Source organism: Camellia sinensis, chromosome 7 (genome assembly GCF_055761805.1).
Source record: "Camellia sinensis isolate YWXY chromosome 7, ASM5576180v1, whole genome shotgun sequence".
Classification (NCBI taxonomy): domain Eukaryota; kingdom Viridiplantae; phylum Streptophyta; class Magnoliopsida; order Ericales; family Theaceae; genus Camellia; species Camellia sinensis.
In genome coordinates, this window is record NC_138967.1 from 194,977,010 (window position 1) to 195,001,543 (window position 24,534).

At 36.3% G+C, this 24,534-nt stretch overlaps 2 protein-coding genes and 1 long non-coding RNA gene across 5 annotated transcripts; 1 reads left to right on the forward strand and 2 right to left on the reverse strand.

Moving 5' to 3' along the window:
- Positions 1 to 677: 677 nt before the first annotated feature.
- LOC114256856 (uncharacterized) lies at positions 678 to 11,402 on the forward strand. The gene is made up of 3 exons (XR_003627336.2): positions 678 to 817; positions 6,203 to 6,301; positions 11,053 to 11,402. It is a non-coding gene; the product is annotated as an uncharacterized LOC114256856 (long non-coding RNA).
- PRA1.G2 (prenylated RAB acceptor 1.G2) lies at positions 4,224 to 5,286 on the reverse strand. The gene has a single exon (XM_028196538.2). The coding sequence runs from the start codon at positions 5,071 to 5,073 to the stop codon at positions 4,450 to 4,452; it is 624 nt and encodes a 207-aa protein (XP_028052339.2). The 5' UTR covers positions 5,074 to 5,286; the 3' UTR covers positions 4,224 to 4,449.
- A 5,744-nt stretch (positions 11,403 to 17,146) lies between the features above and the next one.
- Positions 17,147 to 23,558, reverse strand: LOC114256857 (uncharacterized). 3 transcript variants are annotated; one of them, XM_028196542.2, is made up of 4 exons: positions 23,464 to 23,558; positions 21,929 to 22,293; positions 20,386 to 21,451; positions 17,147 to 20,044 (listed from the first exon to the last, which is right to left on the reverse strand). In XM_028196542.2, the coding sequence occupies exons 2-4, from the start codon at positions 22,105 to 22,107 to the stop codon at positions 17,471 to 17,473; spliced, it is 3,819 nt and encodes a 1,272-aa protein (XP_028052343.2). In that variant the 5' UTR covers positions 22,108 to 22,293; positions 23,464 to 23,558; the 3' UTR covers positions 17,147 to 17,470. The 3 variants fall into 3 exon arrangements, with proteins under 3 accessions (XP_028052343.2, XP_028052341.2, XP_028052342.2); XM_028196540.2 differs by having other exon boundaries at positions 23,319 to 23,529; XM_028196541.2 differs by having other exon boundaries at positions 22,657 to 23,505.
- Positions 23,559 to 24,534: the final 976 nt, after the last annotated feature.

The following is a 24,534-nucleotide window of genomic DNA, read 5'->3' on the forward strand; positions in this document are numbered from 1 at the left end:
GGTTCTCAAGAGTCGTGAACTTTGATCCAATGCAGCTTCATCCATTTCCTTTGTCTGAACTGATGATTTTGATCAGTGGAAAACCTAAGAATGAATACCTAGTCGAGAAGGTAGAATTCTCGGAAATTTTGATGGGTAAACGGGCAGGTCAGGTCTTGGTCTGTAGGTGATTGGTTAACTCCTTTCTGAACTTCCAATTTCGCCATGTGCTCTCTTTGAAGCTTGTAAATCAGATCCCAATTGAGGAAGCTCCTATTACTAATTTGAGCATTGGTGATGAACAATTCTGCAGAGGCAATCCATTCCTAATGAAAGTCCGGTGGTTGTTTGGCAATCCAAACATGGAAGAGTGAAGAGGACAGTCAGCCCTTCTCTTTTACTTCAACTATGTTTTGCACAGAGAGTTAATAGGCAGCCTGGGTAATCAATCCAGTTCCACACCATAACTAAGATATTTGCTAGAAGGAAAAAGATGGTTGAAACGCTCTGTTAAAGCGATAGTTCAAGGTGCAAGAAAAATGGGAAACCTGTTGGTCAATTTGTACTACCTCTGGGCCTCTGCATTCCTTGTCTTTGGGTTCAAATCTGGGCCACCACTCGTCCAACTGAAGGCCATTGATATGTTTCTCTTCCTCAAGAAAAAGAGCTCTTCCTCTAGCAATTAGAGCCTTCCCAACCTTCTCAACGTGCAACTTCGTGTTAGGGCTCCTAGAGGTCTGCAGAATTTGTATTAGTATCAGGACAATGAAGCTGGGCCAAAACCATGCTCAGACACTGGCTGCTCAACAAACATTAGCAAAGTCCGTGAAGTTGACAAGTAAGATCTGATTCTCTCTTTCAAATAAATCAACTCTACACTTTTGTAGCTCAATTTTAGTCACACTAACCATGTTACTAATTAGATATAAACGCATAAAATTGTTCTTACTATTCCACTAGCTTCAGTTAAATGACAAATAAATCATTAGATACACAACCATCAACTTCCAAGTAACCGTTTAGATTGGAATCACACTAGTTTCTGTTGGGGAAAGTCTTCTTCTTATTGTTCATTTCAACCAAAGATTATCTTGCCTTGTAAACAGCCAACAAAAATTATCTACTTTTTCCAGTGAAATGGGTGGATTAGACCTAAAAACATGTAAGCTCTACCAAGTGTTGCTTGATTTCTTCCCCACCCAAGATGATCTAATATCTCATTTGATAAATGACTGCTCTAGAGGACCCGATTATAGCGTATGGCATTCTTTTTTGATACAATGTAATGCACCACAATGAAGTAAGATGAATCAACCATTATAGCATAAAACACCAAGCTTCCAAAATTGAGAGACCTAAAAAAGATGCAACAGAAATAAGATCCGCACACAAACAAGCTATTATAGCACAAATCACCATGAAGTTCAAACTCCCAAAATGGAGAGACCTAAAAAAGAAATGCAACAAAAATAAGATCTGCACATGCGCTCTAGGCCAACGGGCTAAACCATTTGTCGCGGTGAACAGCATCTTGAAGAAAAAAACAAGACAAATTATGAAGTATTTGGTACTATATGCAATTAGTGTCCATTCTTGGATTAAGTCTTAATTTATCATTGAGCAATACTACATTTCCATAACAATACCTAGAAAATACTTACTAATTGAAATGTATGAATCATATTAATTCTGAATGTTGCTCACAACCACACAATCTTCAAATCTGTATCATATACTCAACTTTCAAACACTTCTCTACCTATTTATTTTTCTTTTCAACTCTCTTAGCTGTGAGGGGTTAGTTGCTAGCTATGAAGCACGGACACGGACACGGACACAGACATGGGACACGGGACACGACATGGACACGTGGATACGTAAATTTTTAAAAAATAGGGGACACGACACACCGAGGACACGCTCAATATATATATATATATATATTATATGTAAAATTAAAAAATATATATATTATTTTTATTTATTTATATTATTTATTTACGAAAAAAGGTAAAAAAAAGAAAAAGAATAAAGAGGGAGAGAGACAGTAAGTAAGAGGGAAAAGAGAGAGAGAGAGAGTCAGACAAAAAAGGAAAGAGGGCAAACAAGAGAGATGAACAAAGAGAGAAAGGCGACGAACAAACAGATGAACACTGAACACAGAGAGAGAGAGAGAGAGACGAGGACAAACAGAGACGAACACAGAGAGACACGAAAGAAACGAAAAACAGACCTCGATCAGAGACAAAGACGAACAGAGCAAGGCTCGATCAGAGACAAAGACGAATAGACCTAGCCTCGATCTAGGGCTTCAACAGGTTCTCTCTCTCTCTCTCTCTTCAATGGGTTGGGGTTTCTCTGTCTCCGAGTTAGGGTTTCTTTATGTTTTCAACGTGTCCACAACGTTTCCAAGAGTGTCCGAAAGAGTGTCCGCCTGCAAAAATTCAAAAAGAAAAACAGGGACACGTTAAGTCGAGTGTCGGACACATGTCCACCGCGTGTTCGACGCGTGTCCGTGTCCGACACCCATACGCTGCCTCCAAAGAGGTGTTCATGCTTCATAGGCTACTGATTTTCAGCAAACTCCAAAGCGGACAATATCGTGCTAGTAACGCCTCACGGCTTTAAAAGGCATCATATTAGTCTAAGGGAGTTAGGGCGAAGTGGGATTGTGCACTAACATAAAATGAAGCAGCCAACCCTTACGACTTTAAAAAGCTTCATATTAGTCTAAGGGAGTTAGGGCGATGTGGGATAGTGCACCGACATAAAATGAAGCAGCCAACCCTCCCTGACTAGCACGATAGCAGTTAATGGCGATGTGGGATAATGCACCCACATAAAATGAAGCAGCTAACCCTCCCTAACTAGCACGATAGTAGTTAATCTCTCACGACTTTAAAAGGCCTCATACTAGTCTAAGGGAATTAGTCCACTTATGTAGTGGAGTCGAGATCTCTCACAGAGCGATGTGGGATAGTGTACCTGTGGGATAATGCACCCACATAAAATGAAGCAACTAACCCTCCCTGACTAGCATGATAGTAGCGAAGTGGGATAGTGCACCTGTGGAATAGTGCACCCATATAAAATGAGGCAGCTAACCCTCCCTGACTAGCACGATAATAGTTAACCCCTCATAGCTTTAAAAGACCTCGTACTAGTCTAAAAGAATTAGTCCACTTATGTAGTGGAGCTATGATCTCTCACAGAGCGATGTGAGATAGTGCACTTACATAAAATGAAACAGCTAACTCTCACGGACTAACACGATAGCAACTAATAGGGGTGCAACTCGAGCAGATTCAGAGGTTGTCCAAGCCCAACCCAAGTTGTGCTGAGATCTGCCCAAACCCGAATTGTAACCCGAGATTGTCTGCCCAAGCCCGACCCGAGTTAAACTTGAATTGTCCGAGTTAAACCTGAATTGTCAGAGTTGCTTGAATTGCCCGAATTGTAAATGAATTTCAGTTTTTTTTTTTTTTTTTGCAACTACATTATTAAATTATTAAAATCTGAATCTATTTACAATTTTTTTTAATAGAAAATTATTAATACCATCAAAATAAATAATTTATATAATGTAAGAGAGATGTCACTATAGTAGTCCTTACAATTTATGAGTGAAAATAAAAAGAAAAAAAGTTAAAATTTTACGTTATTTGAATATATAATATATATTCAATATGATTTAATAATATAAATTACTTTAATATCATGTAATGGTTAATAATTTATATGTATATTTAATATTTTTATATATCTATATATGTATAATTTGAGTTTCGGGTTGCTCGGGTTATTTGATGTCTTTGCCCAAATCAGTCCAAATTTAATTCGGACTTTTAAATTTTTGCCCCCGTACCGAATTTGAAAATATTTTGTTCAAACTCTAAAAAAATTCAGACTAAATTCAAATTGCTCGAATTGAACCCGCCCATATTACACCCCTAAGAACAAACCCCTCACGGCTTTAAAAGGATTAATCCACTTATGTAGTGGAATCACAAAGCGACGAGGTATAGTGCAGAGCAGCTAGCCCTGCCCAACTAGCACAATAGCAGCTAACCCTCTCACGGTTTTAAAACACGTCGTACTAATCTAAGGGAATTAGCTCACTTATGTAGTAGAGCTGTGATCGATGTGGGACAGTGTACCTACATGAATATATAACAATTATGTTCATCATTAGGTCAAATCAACCTGAACTAAAAACAAATTCAAAACTTATCCATTGACACACATTTATCAATAAGAACAATCTCTCTTTTTGAATTCAATCACCAAGAACAATCTTGTTGATAACAACACAACAACATTGAATATAAATTACAAAGAAAACACACACACACACACCAAACATGAGTCGCAAATGCAACTCTTCCCAATGAAATTAGAATTTTGAAAAATCTCATCCTAAATTCAATGATCAAATTATAATCACAAGTCAAAATAAAAAACAAAAGAAAACTAATTCCAGAAATCCTTTCTTTGAGGATTCGAATTCAAGTTCGAGTTCGAGTTCGCACCGATCAAACCGTCAGAAACAGCGTCGTCTTCGTCAAGAAACAGACCGTCCGGATTTCTCAAAGCGCCATGAACGGCCGAGATCAAAAGTCCAACAGCAACACCAATCAACAAATAGTTGACCATTCCAGCGAACCAAATCGCCATCGCGGAGACCAAAACAAGCCCTCCGATCACGATCCGATCGCTCACATGGTAACCCCAAGCGACCATCGGATCTTCGCGGAAGAAGACGAGGACGAGCCAGAGGGCGAAGACCGCGGCGTAGGCGATCAGAGAAATCGGAGTGAGGAGGATAGAGAAGGCGGCGCAGATCGAGATGAGAATCGCGTAGTTGATGCTGAAGTACTTGGAGTTCTTCTGGAGGCGGAGGCCGGCGGCGGAGAGGGATTCTGGGCTGTCGAAGACCCCGGCGGCGATGAATTCGGACCATGGGCGGTGACGAGAGACGGTGTCCGAGACGTTCTGGATTGATCGGGAAATGACGTCATCGCCGGAGATGGGGATGGTGGTGTAGGACGCCGTGGAAATGGCGGCGGCGGAGGTGGTGGTGGTGGGAGAAAGCATGGTTGGGTGTGTTTTTTGACTAATTTTTGACCGCCAACAACCCTTCAAAGTTTTGAAGGTATTTAGGGTTAGGGTTAAGTGGGAGGGAGGATTGTCAGATGCAATAGTTTAGATCGTCTGCAGTAGGGTCCACTCAGTAAATGCTATGCTCACCGCTACACTGTGTGACACATCATTTTTCTGACAATAAAAATGGTTGCCGTTGATTATTGGAGAACTTACTCATAAATTTCATTCATATAATTTAAAATTCACTTGGCCTCAAAATAAAATATTTACATCAATTAGTTTTATATATTTTTAATTGTTACTAAAAAATTTATTTAATTTTTTAAAATTTAAAGAAGCTGTTACATTCCACCACTACTGGACTTTCATCTGACAATCACTGGAGACTCTCTAGAATGTTCAATATCATCGGAAAGTTACCGGAGTATTATCGAAAATTTGTCAAAGTATTACTGGAGTGTTCTAAACGTCACTGGAAGTCGTCGGAATGTGTAGAACGTTCGCTGAACATTAAGAATATCACCAGAGACTCACCAAAATTTTCAGAAAATTGCCAAAAAAAATAATAAATTGTGAAATTATAATAAAAAAATATAGCAAAATGTCCTAAATATTGATAAATTGAAGAGAGAGAGAGAGAGAGAGGAAAAAAAAACTAACAATGAGAAAAAGAAAAAACATATGTTACTTTTAATTTTTGTAGGGTTTAAGTAAATAATCTCTAATATTGATCAAACTGAAAAATAAGTTTTGAAACTATAAAATGTTACAGTTTCAAAGTATGATTCTATTAAGTATTTATCCTTATTAATCAAACTGAAAAACATGTTATGAAATTGTAAAATTTTACAATTTTAAAGAAAGTTATGAAATCACAAAATCTTACAGTTCTAAAGACTGATTTATTTCAACACCAAAAAAACTGAAATTATAAAATTTTACAATTTTCACCGTCTATAACTAAAACTCGAAAATAACTTGTTCAAAAATTAAAAATTTTCTCTATGATAACAAGGAAATGGAAGTCTGTAGTATAAAAAAAGTAAAAAAAAATGAGAGATCGAAGGAAAAAGACAGATATAAAAAGATACTTGTTCTTTGACAACTATTTTTTGTGTAGCCGGATCTGACGTAGATCTACTCAAATATGATGTATCTTCTTCGTCGCACACTCATCTCATTCGCCATCGGTAGACGCAAAGCAGGGAGTCAGTACTCGGTGTGTGACAACCCTCACCTTTTATTAGTGCTAATCTCTGATTAAGCATGATAAGTAATTGATAAGAATGAAATTCTGAACTGATTGCATGAGTATGTTGTTTAATTGCATTTCTATCTATTAGTCACCAAATGATCTGTTCATGTTTTAACTTTGAATTGCGAATTGAAGGTTTTATTCCGGAATTGATTGGTATTTTATGCTAATTAGAATTTATGTGATTTTATGGTGGATTTAATTGAAATGTGATTTGGTATAATTAAATTAGATTAAATAAAGTTAAATTACATTAGTGCAATATTTATACAATTGCCACTTAGTGGCTTGATTCAAGACTATTCTTTTTCTACTTCACTCATGTTTGATATGCCATCCATTTCATCTCTGAGACCAAATGTGTGAGAGAGAGAGAGAATTGGAATGAAAGAATTGATTCAACAAAGTTTGGCTTGGAACTTAGGAGAAATTGAAGAGAGATTGTGTAATTGAAGCTTCAATACTTGGAATTCAAAACCTAAGTAAGGAATTCATCATCTCAATTGTGTATTTAAGTTGTTACTTGCATGGCCCATGGTAAATTGGTGATCTAAGTCAAGAATTAAAGTAAAGAGTTGAATTTGAGTGTGAATCCATGCATGCATGTTCATATCCTTGAATTTTGAGGTTGTTCTTCATGAATTTCCACATGCATGTCCATTTTCTAGTTGTAGTTCATGAATTCATCATGTTTTTGGAAGGATTAACTCATTTGATCATGTGTTAGATGCTTTGAATTCAATTAAACACATGCATGTTAAACGTACATCTTGTTCTTGAAGTTTATTTGAAATTCGTGCCTAATTGACTTACCCTTGGGCTTTGATTTTTCAAATTGATCTTCAAAACATGTTATACTATGAGTTTCCAAGAGTTTTATAGAAAATTAGCCCACGGGGATTGAATTTGAAGCTTTAAAAGTTGAATTTCATGCTTGAGGTTCAATCTGGAAATTCCAGATTTTGGACCCACGCTCGAGCGTAGGACTTCACGCTCGAGCATACAGTTTGAGTCGTACATCTCCGCTCGAGCGTGGAAAGTCATACTCGAGCGTGAAATGCATATGCCTAGAAGTTCTTGTGTTTTACAGTCTGCTCAAGCGAGAGAGTTCACACTCGAGCGAGGACCTAAGTCTCACACTAGAGCGGAGGTCGAGCGTCCGCCGAGCGTGAATTGCATGTATCCAGTACTTTTCATGAAGTTTGCAATCCGCTCGAGCGTAGGAAGTCACGCTCGAGCGGAGCTTCGTTGTCTGCATGTCCGCTCGAGCGTGGACCTCTGTTTCAGCAAATTCTAAAAAGTGTTTTAAAGTGCATTTTTGCATCCTCATTCTATCTTAGGCATTCCTATGCCTAGTTTAAGGCATCTTAATTGTCACGACCCAAACCCGCCCCTGTAGGTTTAGCACCGTGACTGGCCAGTAATCCGTGGATTACCAAAGGCCTCTAAGCAGATTAGCAAATAATAAGGGACTGCGGAAGCAATAATACAAAATAGACAAGGTCCAATGAGCTGTGATAATGTACATGGGACGGAACATTTCAAAACTTATATATATACATAAGCATGTCAGTCAAAGGACACCAATATTTACAAAGTATTACATCTTAAGACCTGTCTTTACAAAACACAAACAGAGACTAGTATGAATACAAAAACATCCATAGCATTAGACTTCGACTGGAACCTCCTCGGGAGGCGCAATAGTTGGCTGACAAAACAGAACAGAAGGCCGTCAACTCTGGCCCTGATCACTTGCTGGCTCACCTACATACATAATATAAACTGTGAGCGGAAGCCCAGTGAATAATAACAGAGTAAAGAGGTTTTATGAATGATGTCCAGCACAAGTTAGAATTCAGTATTTAAATCAGAACATATTCAGACTTCAGAATAGAAATAGATTTAGATACACACTCATGTTCATATTCAGATTTTGCATAAGATCATACGTGGTACACCCATTAGCTATTAGATCAATTTGGTCCAGAGACCCACATGTATAGTTGGTACCAACGACCATAAAGGTCCATATCTTGCGTGCAAGTAGCCATGGTATTGCTACCCCCAGGCAAGGGCCACGTGCAGATTGGCCGCGGTATTGTTATCCCCGGGTGAGGGCCACGTGCAGAGGGCCACTATATTGTTACCCCCGGGCGAGGGCCACGTGAACTAAGGGTGCCACAAATACTTTTCAGAAAATTGGACATTCATTCATAATTCATAAGATAGCATTTCAGAAAACAGATCATACCATACCAGTTAGAAAATACTTAAATTAAACATAACTTTACAGAGTTATTACTCACAGTGGGCCTTGAGACGGACGGATGGAGTAAACTTGGTCAAACGGTACGTGGTACGTGACTTACACAACACATAACAGATGCACACTTGAAATACACGTTCTAATTGTACAAAACTTATTCTGTTGGCTCTTAGTGTGTTTTTAATCTCTTATCCTCATTAAAGGGTCTTAAACATGGCCTAGGAATGCCTAGGATGGAATGAGGATGCAAGAATGTATTGAAAACCATTTCTCAAATTTTGCCGAAGATAAGGTCCACGCTCGAGCGTGGCTTTCCCCGCTCGAGCGGACATGCAGAAAAAAAAAGCCCCACTCGAGCATGGACTTCCCCGCTCGAGTGAACTGCAAACTTATGAAAAAGTGCTGGATACAGGAAATTCATGCTCGACAGGCGTTCGTCCCCCGCTCGAGCGTGTGACACAAACCCTCGCTCGAGCGTGGTTTTCTCCGCTCGAGCAGACTGCAAAACACACAAACTTCTGGGCATACGCATTTCACGCTAGAGCGTGACTCTCGCCGCTTGAACGGAAGTGCATGTACTCAGACTTCACGCTCGAGCGTGAAAGTCCCAGCTCGAGCGTGGGTTAAATTTCTGGAAAATCCAGATTGACCTCCAAACATGAAATTCAATATTCAGCCATCCAAAACTCATTTTCCTGGGCCAAAACTTTGGAAAACACTTGGTAACCCATAAAACAACATGTTTAAAGCTTCAATTCAAGAAATCATGGCCCAAAAGTAAACCAATTTGTGCAAAATCAACATGAACTTTATGAGCCTCCGTTTGGGAAGTGGGTTGGCTTTTTGGCTTTTTTGGCTATTTTAGCCTGGGCTTAAAAGCTTGGTTTGGGAAGGGCTTTTTGGCTTTTTGGCTTTTTTGAATTTTTTTGTGAGAGAAGAATGTAATGATTATGGATTGGATGTGATGTTTTGTTTGTTATGGCTAAAATAGCATATTTTGTTTTTTGTGGCTAAAATAGCCAAACAAGCCTGCAAACCCACTTGCCAAACACAGGCTGAACATGCTATTAATTCAACATTCAAGAACCTCTTTGAATTCAAACCTTCCAAAACATAACCAAACTTAATAATTTGATGGAAAATAAGTTGAATGGCTATAATATGAGTGAAATTGACACATGCATGGAAGAAATCTTAGAATTCCAACTCAAAACATGGAAATTTGTGCATGCATGTATGGATTGATCTACTTTTCTACTCCGTAAGCTTGATTCTCATATCTTCTAGCTCCAACTACTAGAATTCATGCATAAATTGGCTCAACCCAATGTTAAAGGCTTAGTTTCATACCTTAGATGCTAAATTGGAATTTAGGTGCTAGAATTATGAACTAGATGAACAAATCTTCAAGCTTCTTTCTTGTGTATGAAATTATTAAACCAAGACCCAAATCTTTCAATTTTCTCCCTCTCTCACGTTTTGGTCACAAGATGATGAGCAAAGATGCATCCAATATGTAATAAGGCAATTAAAGGTTGTCTAGAATCAAGCCACTAAGTGGCAAACTTGTAATAACTCAAACAAGTGTAAATTAACATTATTTAATCTAATTTAATCGTTCCGAACCGAATTTTAATTAAATCTACCATAAAATTCTATAAATCCTAACTAACATATATATCAAGTCAATTTCAAAATCGAACACCGATAAGGCTTTCAATTCGCAGTTCAAAGTCTAAACATGAATAGATTATTTTATGGCAAATAGATAGAAACGCAAAGATAATGCAACACATATGTAAATTAATTCCTGATTCCTTCTAAATTACTGTTAGGCATAAATAATCATGGATTAGCATTAATCGGAGGTCGGGGTTATTACATTAATGAGGATAATGTTATAGAACCACACCAAGTATAATTAGGGGCTAAGTTATTAATCCCGAGTGTGTGTTCGTTCTGCAACTGTAGGGTTAGCATCTGAGAACGCTCGTTAGCTTGTCTATAGCCCAATGCTCTGTGAGTAACAATGTTATAAAGATATGTTCAATTATGATTATTTTCTGAATGATCAACTGTATTGCTTACTGAAACGTTATTGTTTAATAAATGAATGTCTGTCCAATTTGTAAACTGTATCCGTGGCATCCATAGCAATTTACTGTTACTGTACTGTTACTGCTACTGCCACAGAGATCTCTGTCGGTTCCCATGTTTGGAACCACTATTGTTTACTGTTATGATAGCCATCAACTGACTGTTCGGTCTGTTAAGACCTACTGTACTATTTTGCTATTGAATGTACCATATATGACTGCTATGATTTATAAATGACTGATATGACTGTTTAACTACTGAAAGGACATTCATTCTTAACCTCTTTACATAGCTGTTATTCACTGGGCTTTAGCTCACTGTTCATATATATATATATATATATATGTAGGTGTCCAGGCACCAGACCGGAGCTAGGAGTGTCGGGTTAGCTCTTGTTTTGTCAAGCCAACCTTTGTGCCTCGCCTCGAGGTTCCAAGTCCGTTCAAGCTAAGGCTGTTTTGGGGTGTTCCAGAATCACCATTTTCGTCTCTGTTTTGTATAAATTGAATAAGTTTGACTGTACAGTTATGGTATAGGGATTTGGTCCCTAACCTGGATGTTTACGTATAAGATGTATGATGTATATATGTTTTGTTTATGAATGTGGTTTTGTTTTTAAAAGTCTTTTCGCATTCAGACTGCCACAGCTCATTGGACATCTTTTAATTACTGTTTTGACTTCCGCCAGCCCTTTTACTCTGTATTACTGTCATTACTGTTAAGCAGGCCTTCGGTAATCACGAATTATTGGCCAGTTACGGTGCTAAACCCATAGGGCGGGTTTGGGTCGTGACACGGTGGTTACCGATGAACAATAATTAATGGTGGTCGTCGGTCACCGGTGGCTGTAGATTATAAAGAGAAAAAAAACAAAGAAGGTGTGGTCATGGTTATCACTGATATCAGAGAAAGAGAGATAAAAAGAAGAAGTAAGGTGTAGAGAAAGAGAGCAAGATAAATTGGTACCAAACTTTTGAATTTATCTAAAAATATTTAGGATTAAATAGAACATACACTTTTCAAAAAGGACTCGTGAATAATTTGCCGATTATTATTTTCTCAATGGGTCGATGGGCTTAGTTTGGGACCATTACATTTGCCTAGGGCTAATCATTTGTGTCGTTCCTCTCTCTCTCTTTCTCTTTCTTGTTTTTTTAATATATATATATATATATATATATAATTTTAAATTAGGGAGAGATTTCTCTCCACGTAATTGGAGAGTGCTATTAGACCTCTGTAGGCCCATCACAGAATCTATATTGATAATCTGAACCGTTTAATATATAGGACTCGTCAAGTACTTTATTCTTGTAAAAAATTATGTTGATCGGATATCGATAGCCATTTGATTAAATCACATTTGTATGAATAATTTATTTTAAAAAATATACTTAGTGTTGATACAAATATGATCTAATTTAGTAGTTATCAATATCCGATCAACGTGATATTTTGTAAGAATAAAATACTCGGCGAGGCCTACACATTGAATGGTTTAGATCATCAATGAAGGTTTTGTGGTGAGCCCACAAAGGCCTAACAACACCCTCTTATCCAATTTAGACTGGAGAGAAGTTGTACTATGGAAAGAACCTCAATGAAGCAAGGCTTCGTTTGAAAACTTGATTTTTTAATAAGGTGAAATAAATAAATTTTTTTGGAATGATTTTCGTAGGCGTTGTGATTAAAAAAATAGTTAATTAATGTATATGATGTGCTATTTTGGTTTTTTATTTTATTTTAAATTTTAACTTGTTTTTAATACATAAAAATTAAAAAAAACAAAGTATTGTCAAATGGGGCCAAAGTCGCTTTAGACCTTATAAAGAAACATTAAAAACATCCAAATTTACAAGTCACCTCAAGAATCTTTTAACATGGTTGCAAGTGTAATTCTGTGTTAGATGCAAATGCAAACCTTGTATTTGGACCAAACACAATTGTCAATTACACCAAACTTTGTTTTGCATTAAAAGGCAAGGGTTTAGAAGGGGTTATGGTTGCTTTGATGGTTAGGGAATGAGGTAGACAAAGTTGTTAGGCAATATGGAAATGTGATGGAATAACATTTTTTTGGGAGGGAGGGAGGGATGGGAAGAAATGAAAGAGTATAGCAATACCTTGACTTTCTCTTTTTCTCTCTTCTTCTATGTTTCATTTTTGTCTCTATTTTTCACAGTTAACATTTGAACTAACATATCACATTAGCAAGTCACTTAACAACTTCATCAAACCAACAAAAAAACCTCACTCATATCTTTTTACTAACATCTTATACTAATACACACCAAAACATATCCATTAAAGATGCTCTAAGAGGTAGTAATGCAGAGCTTGTCTCTCTTACTTGGAATAAGCTAGCCTAACTTATTTTTTACCTGACTTACTTGACAACTCACTTGAAACAACATACTTAAGAATCACAACTCCACTGCTTAGGCATTATTGTGTTTATTATTGCTTACTTAAGAATCCGTACTGGCATGAATTAGTTTCCTTTAGCCTTTAAAATCAAATCACATTAGCTATCAGTGTTTGCTTAAAGCTTAGCTTACAAGTCTTCTTAACTCTGATTCTTTGTATAATAGATATATCATCAGGTTATCGTTATGGATTGTTGTTCTTTCAAGTATGCTAGTATTCCTCACAGAACGAGCCCTCGTAGATTTTTTTTCTCGCTTCAAGTTATAACTTGCTTAATTGCATACAAAAATTGAACTATAAGACTATAAGTGCTTATTGTCTTATCGCTTCGCTTGCTTTTGTTTTCAATAATTCATATATAGATATAGAAGTTGTTCTCTTTTATAGCTCAAGTTTGTTGACTAGACTTAATTTGTTGACCCTAACTTGGCTTGAAGGTCTACTTTTTCTCTTACTCATAGGAAGGGGTTTTGGCCTAAAAGAGACCTTGTTGATGAAGTTAAGGTGATATGATATCAGATGCCACCAACCCTTGTTTTGCCTATACTATTTTCACAAGGTGTTTACTGATATTTTGAAATGTTAGAGGTAGCCAATGATATTAGAAAAGAATTTTGGGGCTTCTGTAGTAAATATGTATACAGGTATAGTCATGGTCATAGAGACAACTTTTCATTATTTTAATGTTTGGGCGTGTTCGAAAGGCAAACATTAATGGTTGGTGACGTGTATGACAAAGGGTGGACCCCAACTTGGGAGCATTTTCAGTCTTGTCAAAGACTTTTATTTACCCAAAAAAAAAAAAAAAGAAAAAAAGAAAGAAAGATTTTTATTATTTAATTTATTATTTGAGCTATAGAACTTTCAGGACTATTTTGGAAAGATAATTATAATTAATTTTTTAATTAAAAATTAATTATAATTAATTTTTTATAAGAAAAAAAAAATTATAATCTGAAAAGTAAATTATAATCACCTTCCAAAAAGCCAAACTCCACCACCATACTATACGCATTCCAATTCTATCACCACACCAATTGCCCAAAAATATCAACCATTTAATTTTTTATTTTTTTTTACAACAATCAAAATTAAAATTTATTTATTTATTTATATATTCCAAAGAAAGTGTTTTTGCAGAACAACTTTAAAAAGAAAAGAAAAGAAAAGAAAAAAGAATAAAAATAAACTTGAGCATAAAACACTTTTTATTAAAATTACTATTTACTAGGGGTGCAACTCGGGCGGGTTCGGTCGGGTTGGGGGTCTGCCCAAGCCCGACCCGAATTGTATTTGGCACTGCCCAAGTCCGCCCAAGCCCGACCATGAACCCGAACATTGTTGCCCAAGCCCGGCCCAAGCTTTGTATTTTGAACTCGGGTTGCCCGAATTGCCCGAATTGCCCGAGTTCAGAAACCTGTAGGTAGATCTAAGGGTAGACATAAAAGATAATCTAATGGTAGAAAACTAACCAAAAAAAAATAAAAATTAAAAATTAAGACTAACTCTTTTACTTAATAGAAGACTAATCAAAAAATAAATAAATAAATAAAAATTAAGACTAACTCTTTTACTTAATTTATATATATTATATAATTTATTAAATTATATATATATTATATATTATATATTATATAATATATTAAATTGAATTCGGGTTCGGGTTGCTCGGGTTGGCCATTGGTTCTGCCCAAGCCCGGCCCGAATTGCAATTCGGGCATCAAAAATCTGCCCAAGCCCGTCCAGATTACAAGATATAGTTGCCCAAGCCCTAACAAAACTCGGGCTGGGCTCGGGTTGCTCGGGTTGAGCCCGCCCGAGTTGCACCCCTACTATTTACTAAAATTTAATGTATTTTTTTGATTTTTTCACTTGTTTGTAAGATTTTTTTGACCTTTGATATTAATGCACCGGTACATAATCTAATTCCTTAATATAACAAAAGTAAAATATCAAAATATTTCTCTTTTTTTTTTTTTTTTGATAATTTTATCTCTTATATTTAATTAATTGTTATCCTTCATATATGTTATGTTACATATCTCTTATTAATACTATTTCATATGATAAATTATTGTAACACCTCATATCTTGTCCCATCACGTCTCTATTTTCTTCATCTCATTCCTACTCTATTAAATGAAAGAGAACTCAATACCGAACCAAGCTCGTCTTATTAGAACAAATATTTTATGTAATCGATACATCACGTAACCGAACTAAGATAATGTATTCTCCCATAATAAGACCAAAACTTGTTATAACCAAATATTTAGCACCTCAAACGGAGTACAAAGTGACTTATCAAGTCTCATTTCTACTATATGAAAATCAATAAATAGTAAAATAACCAAATAAACTCAACCAGATAACATACCGTTACCGCAAAATAATTTCTCTACAGCATTGCCCTTCCTAGTCTGCCAACGGCCTTTTTGTGTACCCATCTCTCTCTCTCTCTCTCTCTCTCTCTGTGACCTCCACAGAGAAACACACTTTCTCTCACACTCACAATTCACAATCAAAAAAGCACACGCAAAGTACATACTGTTCATAACGTCAACTTGTAACGGCTATATTTGATGTGATGATGGGCAAAGCTTTGTTTCACTCATGCTCCATGGAGTTATTATTAATAATGTGCATTATTAATCTTTTGAAGAACCAAAAGAAAGATAAAAAAGGAGAAGATAACACTGAAAATAAATAAATTAAGAAGCTGAGAAAAATAATCAAAACACAACATTGGTTTGAAACCTTCACAGTGAAATATGTTAGGTAATAGTACAAGTACAATAATTTCATGAAATTAGCATAATCGATAAATAAAAAATTATTATTATTTTGACATAATATTAGTACATCCCTCTAATGGTTCTTGGTGTATCAGGAATGGGGCAAATAAAAAATTATTATGTTGTGGTTTATACAAAAAATAAAATTTTAAATTCTAGATCAAATTTTAAATATATATATATATATATATATATTTTTTTTTATGAATACGTAGCACTGTTATCATTTCCTTGTGATGGGTCCTTCATGCATCACTTTGATATATGCAAGTCCTGTATGGAGGCTGCTCACCCTGTCAGCTTTCAGTACATACAATACAATAATGCAAACCTAACATGAAGAAGAAGAAGAAGACGAGAATAAAAACAAAAAAAAAAACTTGTGCATATATAGCTTGTTGATTAAAGTGGTGATTGTCTGTTTTAAGATTTATGAAACAACATATCCAACGAAAAGAAAATTAAGAAGTCATACATATTGGCTCTTCCTATTAATGTCTACCCCACAACCATGACTTTAAAAACAAGTATGAATATAACACAAAACTACCAGTGGTGGCCACGGTTACCAGAAATGCCATCACTCTCACCATTCTTGGCCATGCAAACCACCAGTCATGTCAACACAACCAGGCAAGTGCCTTCAATTATTAGGACTTTCTTGACACGAAAATACATAATCAACTACAGAATTAATCATTGAACATGTATATACGTAACTAGTTACAAAACCAATTACAAAATCAATCAATAAGCATGTATATAGTGGGCGAGTTTGCATATATATTTCGTTATTAGGTTGGACGATGTTGTCTATATCTGTGAGACTTACCCATCACTCATAAAAAAATCATATTAATTCAATAATTGCAGTCAGATGACTTAATCACATTTATCTTCGATCGTTTATTTTTAAAAGACGAAACACGATAAAATTATATGGTTATAATTATTAAATCAACCTAATTTTTTTTCTCACAAATGATCGACATACATGGATCAACAAGGTAAACGAATTACATTATGGAAGTGGAAGTGGGCCCGTGATGAGGTCCACAGACCAAGATATCACTGTCCGGACAGCCCATCCCTCGTTTGTTTTGTGTCAGTATCAGGCTGATGCCAACTCTCAGTGATATACAAGCTAACTCACACACCATAGCAAAAAATTCAAACTAAGAAAAGAACAGTAGTAATTCAAAAATTAAAAATGACAAATGCTTGAAAAGCAAAAGCAGTCAATAACTTATGTTGAATGATAAAACTAAACATTGTTCATGTATGGAAAAAAGTTTCTCAGAGTAAACATATTATTAAAAGTTTGATTGTACATCAGTCTCTAAGAAGCCTCCTCAAAAGCTGCTTAAAACTACGAAAGTTTCACAACGTATAATTTTAGCAGCAACTTGATCAAAGACTCGATTCAAGACTTTCATTTAGAAACCACAGTACTTCATGCCACTGCAAACTCAACACCAAAAGTTCTAGTAGTTTCAGCTCAATTTTGATGTGAAATCAAAAAGCAGCAGCAACAAAGCTTGTGGATTATGAAAAGCTCGGAGAATAGTACAATGAAGATCCAAGTTGACCTGTCAATGATGAAGCCATTAAAGAACTCGGAGGCAGGACAGATGAACCTTCTGAAGTACAATTCCACTTAATTGGACTAGCATTCGCATGGCTCGGGTTATAATTGGCAGTGATTGGAAGAGAAATGGCGGCTGAAACAGTTTCCCCATCAGGAGAATCATCAATGATTATGATCTCTTTCATGGGATTGATGTCAGAATTCGCATTTGTTACTACTTTGTTCGTATCGTATGCCAAAGGAGGAGTATATGGTCTGTTTCTTGAACTTTCTTGATCATTAGGCAAATTGAATCGAACTTTGTATTCATGTGGCTCATTTCTTGAACTATCTTGATCAGCAGGTGAATTGAATCGAACTTCGTATTCATGGGGCTCGAAGGTGGTTGTGAAAAAACCACCCATGTTCCTGCTTGAAAACATACCTGATGGAGAAGGTGTTTGTGGTGGCTTAGAAGTAACATGGCTTCCAAAACTGTCTGGAAACTTGGATTCAAAACCCATGTTGCGTTGACTCTGGCAAGAGATGAGGGAGTGTTGATGGAGCGTCGAAAATTGCGGATTTAATTGTTGGGATGCATTGTCATCTTTGTTGACCACCATTAAATTTTTCCCCATCAGCCTGAGAACTGAATTGGAAGTAGATGGGCTCGCAGAATCATAATCCCCATGAACTGGGGACGTAAGTGTCACATCAGCAGAAATCGGACCTGCAGCCGGTTTCATGACAAGGGGACCCACCTTTCCTGATCCTGAACTTGGGAAATCACCGAGAGATTTCACTTCAGGGTTTGAGTTCAAACTGTTGGATCTTCTGTTTGAATCACAATTCCGTCTCCTTAGAAGTTGTGACTCTTGATAATTTAAAGAAACGCCCATAGACGTTCCCTCCCTGCGCGAGCAACAGCACGGCTGATCATTTCTGAAACTGGTGGGTCCCTTTTCTGGGACAACAATCATGTCAACTCTTTCATCTAGATTGATTGTGTCTGCTTGTATGGCCGCTGCTTGTGGAATCTCATCATGTGCGATGTGTTGTCCTACATACAATTTTTCTGAAGATTTGGAATCGGATCTTGCAATTGTAGAGTTAGAAACAGTTGACATGGCAGAAATAGGAGAATCTGATGAATCCCTATCAACCATATCGTGGTGATGATCCTCAAAGGATTGAACTCGGCTAGTCGTTAGTGATGAATTTCCCTGGAGATCTTCTGAGCCCATATCACCAGCCCTAGGACTGGGTAAAAATGATCCTGGCGGTCCTGGAATAGGTATCGGATCAACCTCAATAAAGTAATTTCCTTGACCGTCTTTATAATCCATTTCTGTCCCCATGTAAGTGCTTTGATCTATCACACCATTGCAAACTTCATCTAGACAAAACATCTCTTGTTCATCACCACTCTTAAATACATTAGATTGCAATGAGCCAACTAGGGTATTGGAGAAATCTGTATCTTTGCTCAAACTCATAATAATGTCTTCTCTATGAGTTTGAATCTTTTTTCTACCCGATTCTATATCATCAAATGTTTCTTCCAAATCACTGTCAACTCTAGCAGAAGAATCAACATTGTTGCCCATATCCTGACAGTGAAACTCCAAAGCGGATTTCAAACTCATGGATTGCTCGCCATCAGAGATACAAAACACTCTCCTCTTCCTTCTGATTTTAAAAACACAGCCACGAGACACGTTTGCAGTGCTTTCTTCTATTCTAGATTGATTTTCAACATTCTCCCTAGAATCATGTTTTTCAAAAACATCAGAAGGCAACGGCATTGCCTCTTTATGAAAGTTTGCCACACAATGCACTTTAGACCTCTTACGGGCTGAAAACTTCTGATTCAACTTATACATGGTTTCAAGCACAGATGACTGATTGACCGACAACAAGCGCTTCCTCGAGGATGAGAACTTTGTCGCTTTTGGTGAGAATGAATGATGACTCCGTGACAGATTTGAGCAAACATCATGAGAACTATTTTTGACTAGACTGGTATTGATCTCAACTTGTTTCTTGCCAAAATCCTTGAAACTTCCATCCACAGATGTGTTGTCTTTCCTCAACCGCTTCCCATTGTGCTTTGGTGATTCTAGAACCCTCTCCATTTTGCCACTGATTCGAGACCTTAAAGCAGCAAACCCGAGTCTCTTTCTCACAGGAGGCTGCTCATTGAATTCATTAACGGGTGCTTCAAATGACGAATTCTCCATTCTCTTGCTGCTTTCAGGAGAAGAAAGTGAACCCTCTGATGAGTTTCGAGTCTTCTGATATGAATCACCAAAAGATGATTGATCACTTTCAACTTGCAAATCCTGCCTATAATTGCATCTCAGATGGCGAAGCCCTTCCTTACGATTCCACCTCTTCACGAGACCAGTTCTTTTAGAGCACGCCCATTTTGTTATAGTTCCCAAATCATTACATTTGATCCGCTCTTGAGCTTTGAAGGGCCACGTCGACATGCTCTCTCCTTTCTCGCGACTCTCTTCCAATGCAAAATTCGTAACTACATCTCTACGTATCTGTTTAACAGAAGTTTAATAACCATGTTAAAAGTAAAAAATCAACATTTTGTAATCCAGCAGTTTTTCAATCTTCAACCGGATACCAGAAATTCCAAATGAGATTGTCCGAAAAAGAATAAGAAGTAAAGAAAAGAAATTCAACGCAAGCATATCATACTAATCTCTACTGGGAGCATGTAAAACAAAGTCCATTAAAAATTTTAGCTTGTTTAATCTTTCACTGGATTCAAAATGGTTATTAATTTCTCAAATAGCATATACCAGTTGGAGAAGTTTATTCAGTCTCAAAATATAAATAATGTAACTATAATCACTGTTAGTAAAAGAAAGTGATGTACCTCAGAAGTACGTTGAAGCTTGGAAGAGCAAAATTTCTTGCTCTGAGCAAGTTTCAGATATTTTTTATGTTTCTGTGAATGATGCTTCGTCTTCTTGTAGGTTGAAAGCAATTTCCTTACTCTACCTGTGAAAGGTTTTTGAGGTCCGTGATCTTCTGGTACCGACGAAGATGTATCATTGAACTTTGATAAAATCCGAAGTTTTCTGCCATTGGCATCAATATAGACTGCACCTTCATTGCCATTGTCGTTGAAATTAACAGGTGACAACACTCTTTGCTTTTCCAATTCAACTCCCTCCGCGGTCTCTTGATTAGGCAAACTAGAATTCATGGCCCAATTTGTCCCATTCCTTCTATCGAGATCTTCCAATGTGCAGTGTGGGGCGGTTGCGTAGATATCCACCATCAATCTTGTCTTCCTCAGCTTTATTCTATGCTTAGTCGCCCCAGAATTGGGCGTCCACGTAATAGTTGACTCCATAGAAAGGCACTGATCAATGTGAGCATTCAAGGTGGTGTTGGAAGAGGACGAGAAAGTCTTGCAAACGGGGCACACTTTTGAAGCCATTGGTTCTGGAAACGTCGCACAATTTGTTGTAGCAGTAATATCTTCGTTAGAACCAGGATCAGCTCGGGTACCCACTTTCACTATCAGTCTACACTTCTTGACCGGAGATTGGTTTGTGTTCTCGCTATTTTGGGATGTAGGAGGACCTGTTGTCTCTACTCCCGAGTCTTCCAATGAAATATTAGTAGGAATTGAATTTATCTTGGAATGAGATTGATTATTTAGCTTTTGGTTTTCTCCGGCAAAATCCAAAGACACGGATACAAATTCATCGCTTGGCCCAGAAGTCTCCCCATCAAATTTGCTTTTATTTTCTTTGTCAATCAAACTAGTTTCATCAGCGCATCTCTTGATGAATTGATTTCTAACATAATCAATAGACTGGAAAGGAGGCAGCAAATCTTTCACTCCACGCTCCAAACAAAGTTGCAAGTTTTCCAGAGAAAATGGCCAATTGGTCTTGATATCCTTGTTCCGCGCACCAAACACATAATCTCTGCAGCACAAACCAAACCACAACCTTAATTTCTTTTCAGATCGATACAAAAGAGTACAAGATCAAAGCATTAATTCAACCCATCTGTATTCTGGGGGGAAAAAAAACACTGAAAGATTAAAAGACCATAAAACTGTATGTTAACTCAAGATTGACCATAGAAATTTATGTTAAAACACATCACTAGCAACGTGATTAAGCTATGATCTAATGAAATACTCAACAAGTTAATACATGAAATCATAAAGAAAGGGATGATCACGAAGATAACAAATTGACCAAATTAAAAGCTTTGATCATCTGGGATTTTGCCCAAATCTAGATAAGAAGAGCTAGATGAAAATCTGACACTAGCCCCAAGATGGGTTGAATCAAAAATTCACCACCAAGAAACAGTGGATCTGACAGCCATGACAAAACATTAATTAATCAAAAGCAAAACCAAAAGAGAGAGTCTGAAAGATGAAAGTAAATTACCTTATGGAAAATTTAGGAAGTGGGTTGTTGTTTTCGTCATCATCATCATCATCAAGGAGTGACTTGAACAGATCTACCTCTTTCAAGGCCTTATCAGAAACCCTCCCATCACTACTATTCAGCTGTGAGATTTCAAGAGGACATGAAAGATCTGGTGGAGGGTTTTCAATGGATAACATCTGATGATAAGCTTCTTCTCTCTTCTTGTGCTGTCTTGCCTACAGTCACAAGAACTACTTCTATTCTATCTCCACAGCAAACACTTGTCTTATGCTTACCCTTCAGCATAACAATAGCTGCCTCTTCCAAATTCAAACTTCAAACAAACAAACCCATCTCAAAAATCTTTTTCTTCACCCATTAGCCTGCAAGACAGAAGAGAAAGAAGAACCATAAGATCAAGAAAAACACAAAGTAAAGAGGTAGATTCTAGACCCATCTAGAAGGTTATTTCATGTGCTTGGGGAAGAGTGTATTTGAAGCATCTATGTGTATGTGTATGTGTTGAATCACCAGATCAGACACACTTTCAAAAGCCTGATTGAACAAGGAAAGAACAAAAACAAAATTGGCAAAGAATTAAAGACACAAGCAAGCAAAGATGTGATTAAAGATCAAAGTCCAAGAACTGTTATTTTATGTGGGTATACCCACAAACAGAGAAAGAAAAAGAAAAACACAAGATTTGTGAAGCACTAGTAAATAGATCAAGAACCAGAACCACTCACTATTCACTGGCCTCTATTGCAATTAACAACTCAAATCTACAAAAGGTAAGAAAATATATATAGCATGTATGTATGGTATTGAAGCAAGAGAAGAGTCTAGAATCAAAAGATTTCTGAAATGAAGTAGAGTCTCGACTCAAACGCATATGGATGGTTTGTTTGTATAGAAGCTATTGAATCGATTAATAAGAAATCAAAACACCCAAAATCAAAGCTCTGGTCATGTGAACAGTTTTAAAGCATAAATCGAAGACTTAGATTTGTTTATTCAAGATCAAAACAAAGAGAAAAGACTTCTAAAGTCCGTCAAAAAAGAAGAGAAGACAGAGACAAGAAACGCGGTGAGTGAGAAAGAAAGAGATCATGAAATCACACGAAACTGCTGCGAAAATACTTCAGAAATAAATCAGAAAAGCGGTTAAGAGTATAAATGCAAAGAAAAATCGGGGAAACGACGAAAGAAAGTCGAAATCTTGGGTGTATTCACACTGTTTGGTGCTGAAGAAAATTCAAAAACGGAAAGAAAATCTGAAGGAAACACCCAAGAAGTACGTCCGATTCTTGAAAGAAAATAAAAATCCCAAAAAAAGAAGAGAGAAATAGAAAGAGAGAAAGAGGAAGAAGACCCAGAAATCGAAAGTGAACAAAACGGTAATACAGACCTTCATCATCGTCTGAAGCTTTTTTTTTTTCCCTATCGGGGGAGAGTTTGGAAAGAAATGAGAGAGAAAATATGGGAGAAAATATCGGATTATAGCAGTCTAGAAAGGAGAGTAGAGAGAGAGAGAGAGAGAGAGATAGATGTACAGTTTAAAAAAGAGCACCACCCACTAACACGTCAAAAGGGGCATCAGGTTCATCGTCTATCCATTTGTAACTCCACGATTCACCTCCTGTATGTGAATCTGCGTGAGACAGTATTTTACGTAACAGATATTGGGGCAGTTTGGCAACCAGATAAAAAATCAGTATTTTGATTTTTTAATTTTTTAGTTAAAAAAATTAATTTTTTTTTTGTTAAAAAATTATTAAAAAAAATTTAAAAGTCAAAAAATTAATTTTTTATTCATTGCTGTTGTTGGTTCGCAAAGAGAAATGTTAAGAATTATGAATTTTTTTTTATAAAAATGATCATGAAAAATTTGTGACTCTTAGATTATTTTGATTAGTGTGTGGTGCTTTATTGTAGGTGTAATCTAAAAGTCACAAATCTTTCATGACTATTTTTATGAAAGATTTTTCATGATACCTAACATTGTCGTTTCTCAAAATACCACATAATTTAAACGAGATGGTTTCTCTCCAATTTGGAGTGCATTGTTAGGTTTGTAAAATTTATTATACGTCTTATTTTGAAGATTTAAATTGATTAATTTGTAAAGTTTGTCGAGGATTTATATTTGTAAAAGATTATGTTAATCGAAATATATTTTTGTTAATAATTTATTTTTAAAATTATATTTACTATTGATAAAAATATGTTTCGATCAAGGAGCTATCGATATCTGATCAACATAATTTTTTGTAAACATAAATTACTTGACGAATTCTATACATTGAACAGTTCGAGTTATTAAAACGGGATCCTGGTGGACCTCACGAGCTCAACAATGCCTTCAATTATCCTTTTTTAAAACGAGATTCAAAATTTAAGATCAAATACATCATAATTGGAAGGTTAGAGATCAAAGTGACATAAATTTCAAATTACAAAGACCGTTAGTATAATTCACCCTATAATATATAACAAAAAAAATATTTTATTTTTACATATTTAAATTTTACATGTATTACATATGTCAACCACTAGTATAATTTTAAAGATAGACAGATCAATAAATAAAGGTCTTGTTTAGGAAGGAGATTGTATTAAAATAA

What these genes read in the sequence shown, in the direction of transcription:
- PRA1.G2 (XM_028196538.2), bottom strand. Translation starts at nt 5,073, where the DNA reads ATGCTTTCTCCCACCACCACCACCTCCGCCGCCGCCATTTCCACGGCG.
- LOC114256857 (XM_028196542.2), bottom strand. Translation starts at nt 22,107, where the DNA reads ATGTTATCCATTGAAAACCCTCCACCAGATCTTTCATGTCCTCTTGAA. An exon ending in CTTCCTAAATTTTCCATAAG is followed by an intron (nt 21,452 to 21,928) that starts GTAATTTACTTT and finishes TTTGTGCTGCAG; the next exon opens with AGATTATGTGTTTGGTGCGC. An exon ending in AGCTTCAACGTACTTCTGAG is followed by an intron (nt 20,045 to 20,385) that starts GTACATCACTTT and finishes TCTGTTAAACAG; the next exon opens with ATACGTAGAGATGTAGTTAC.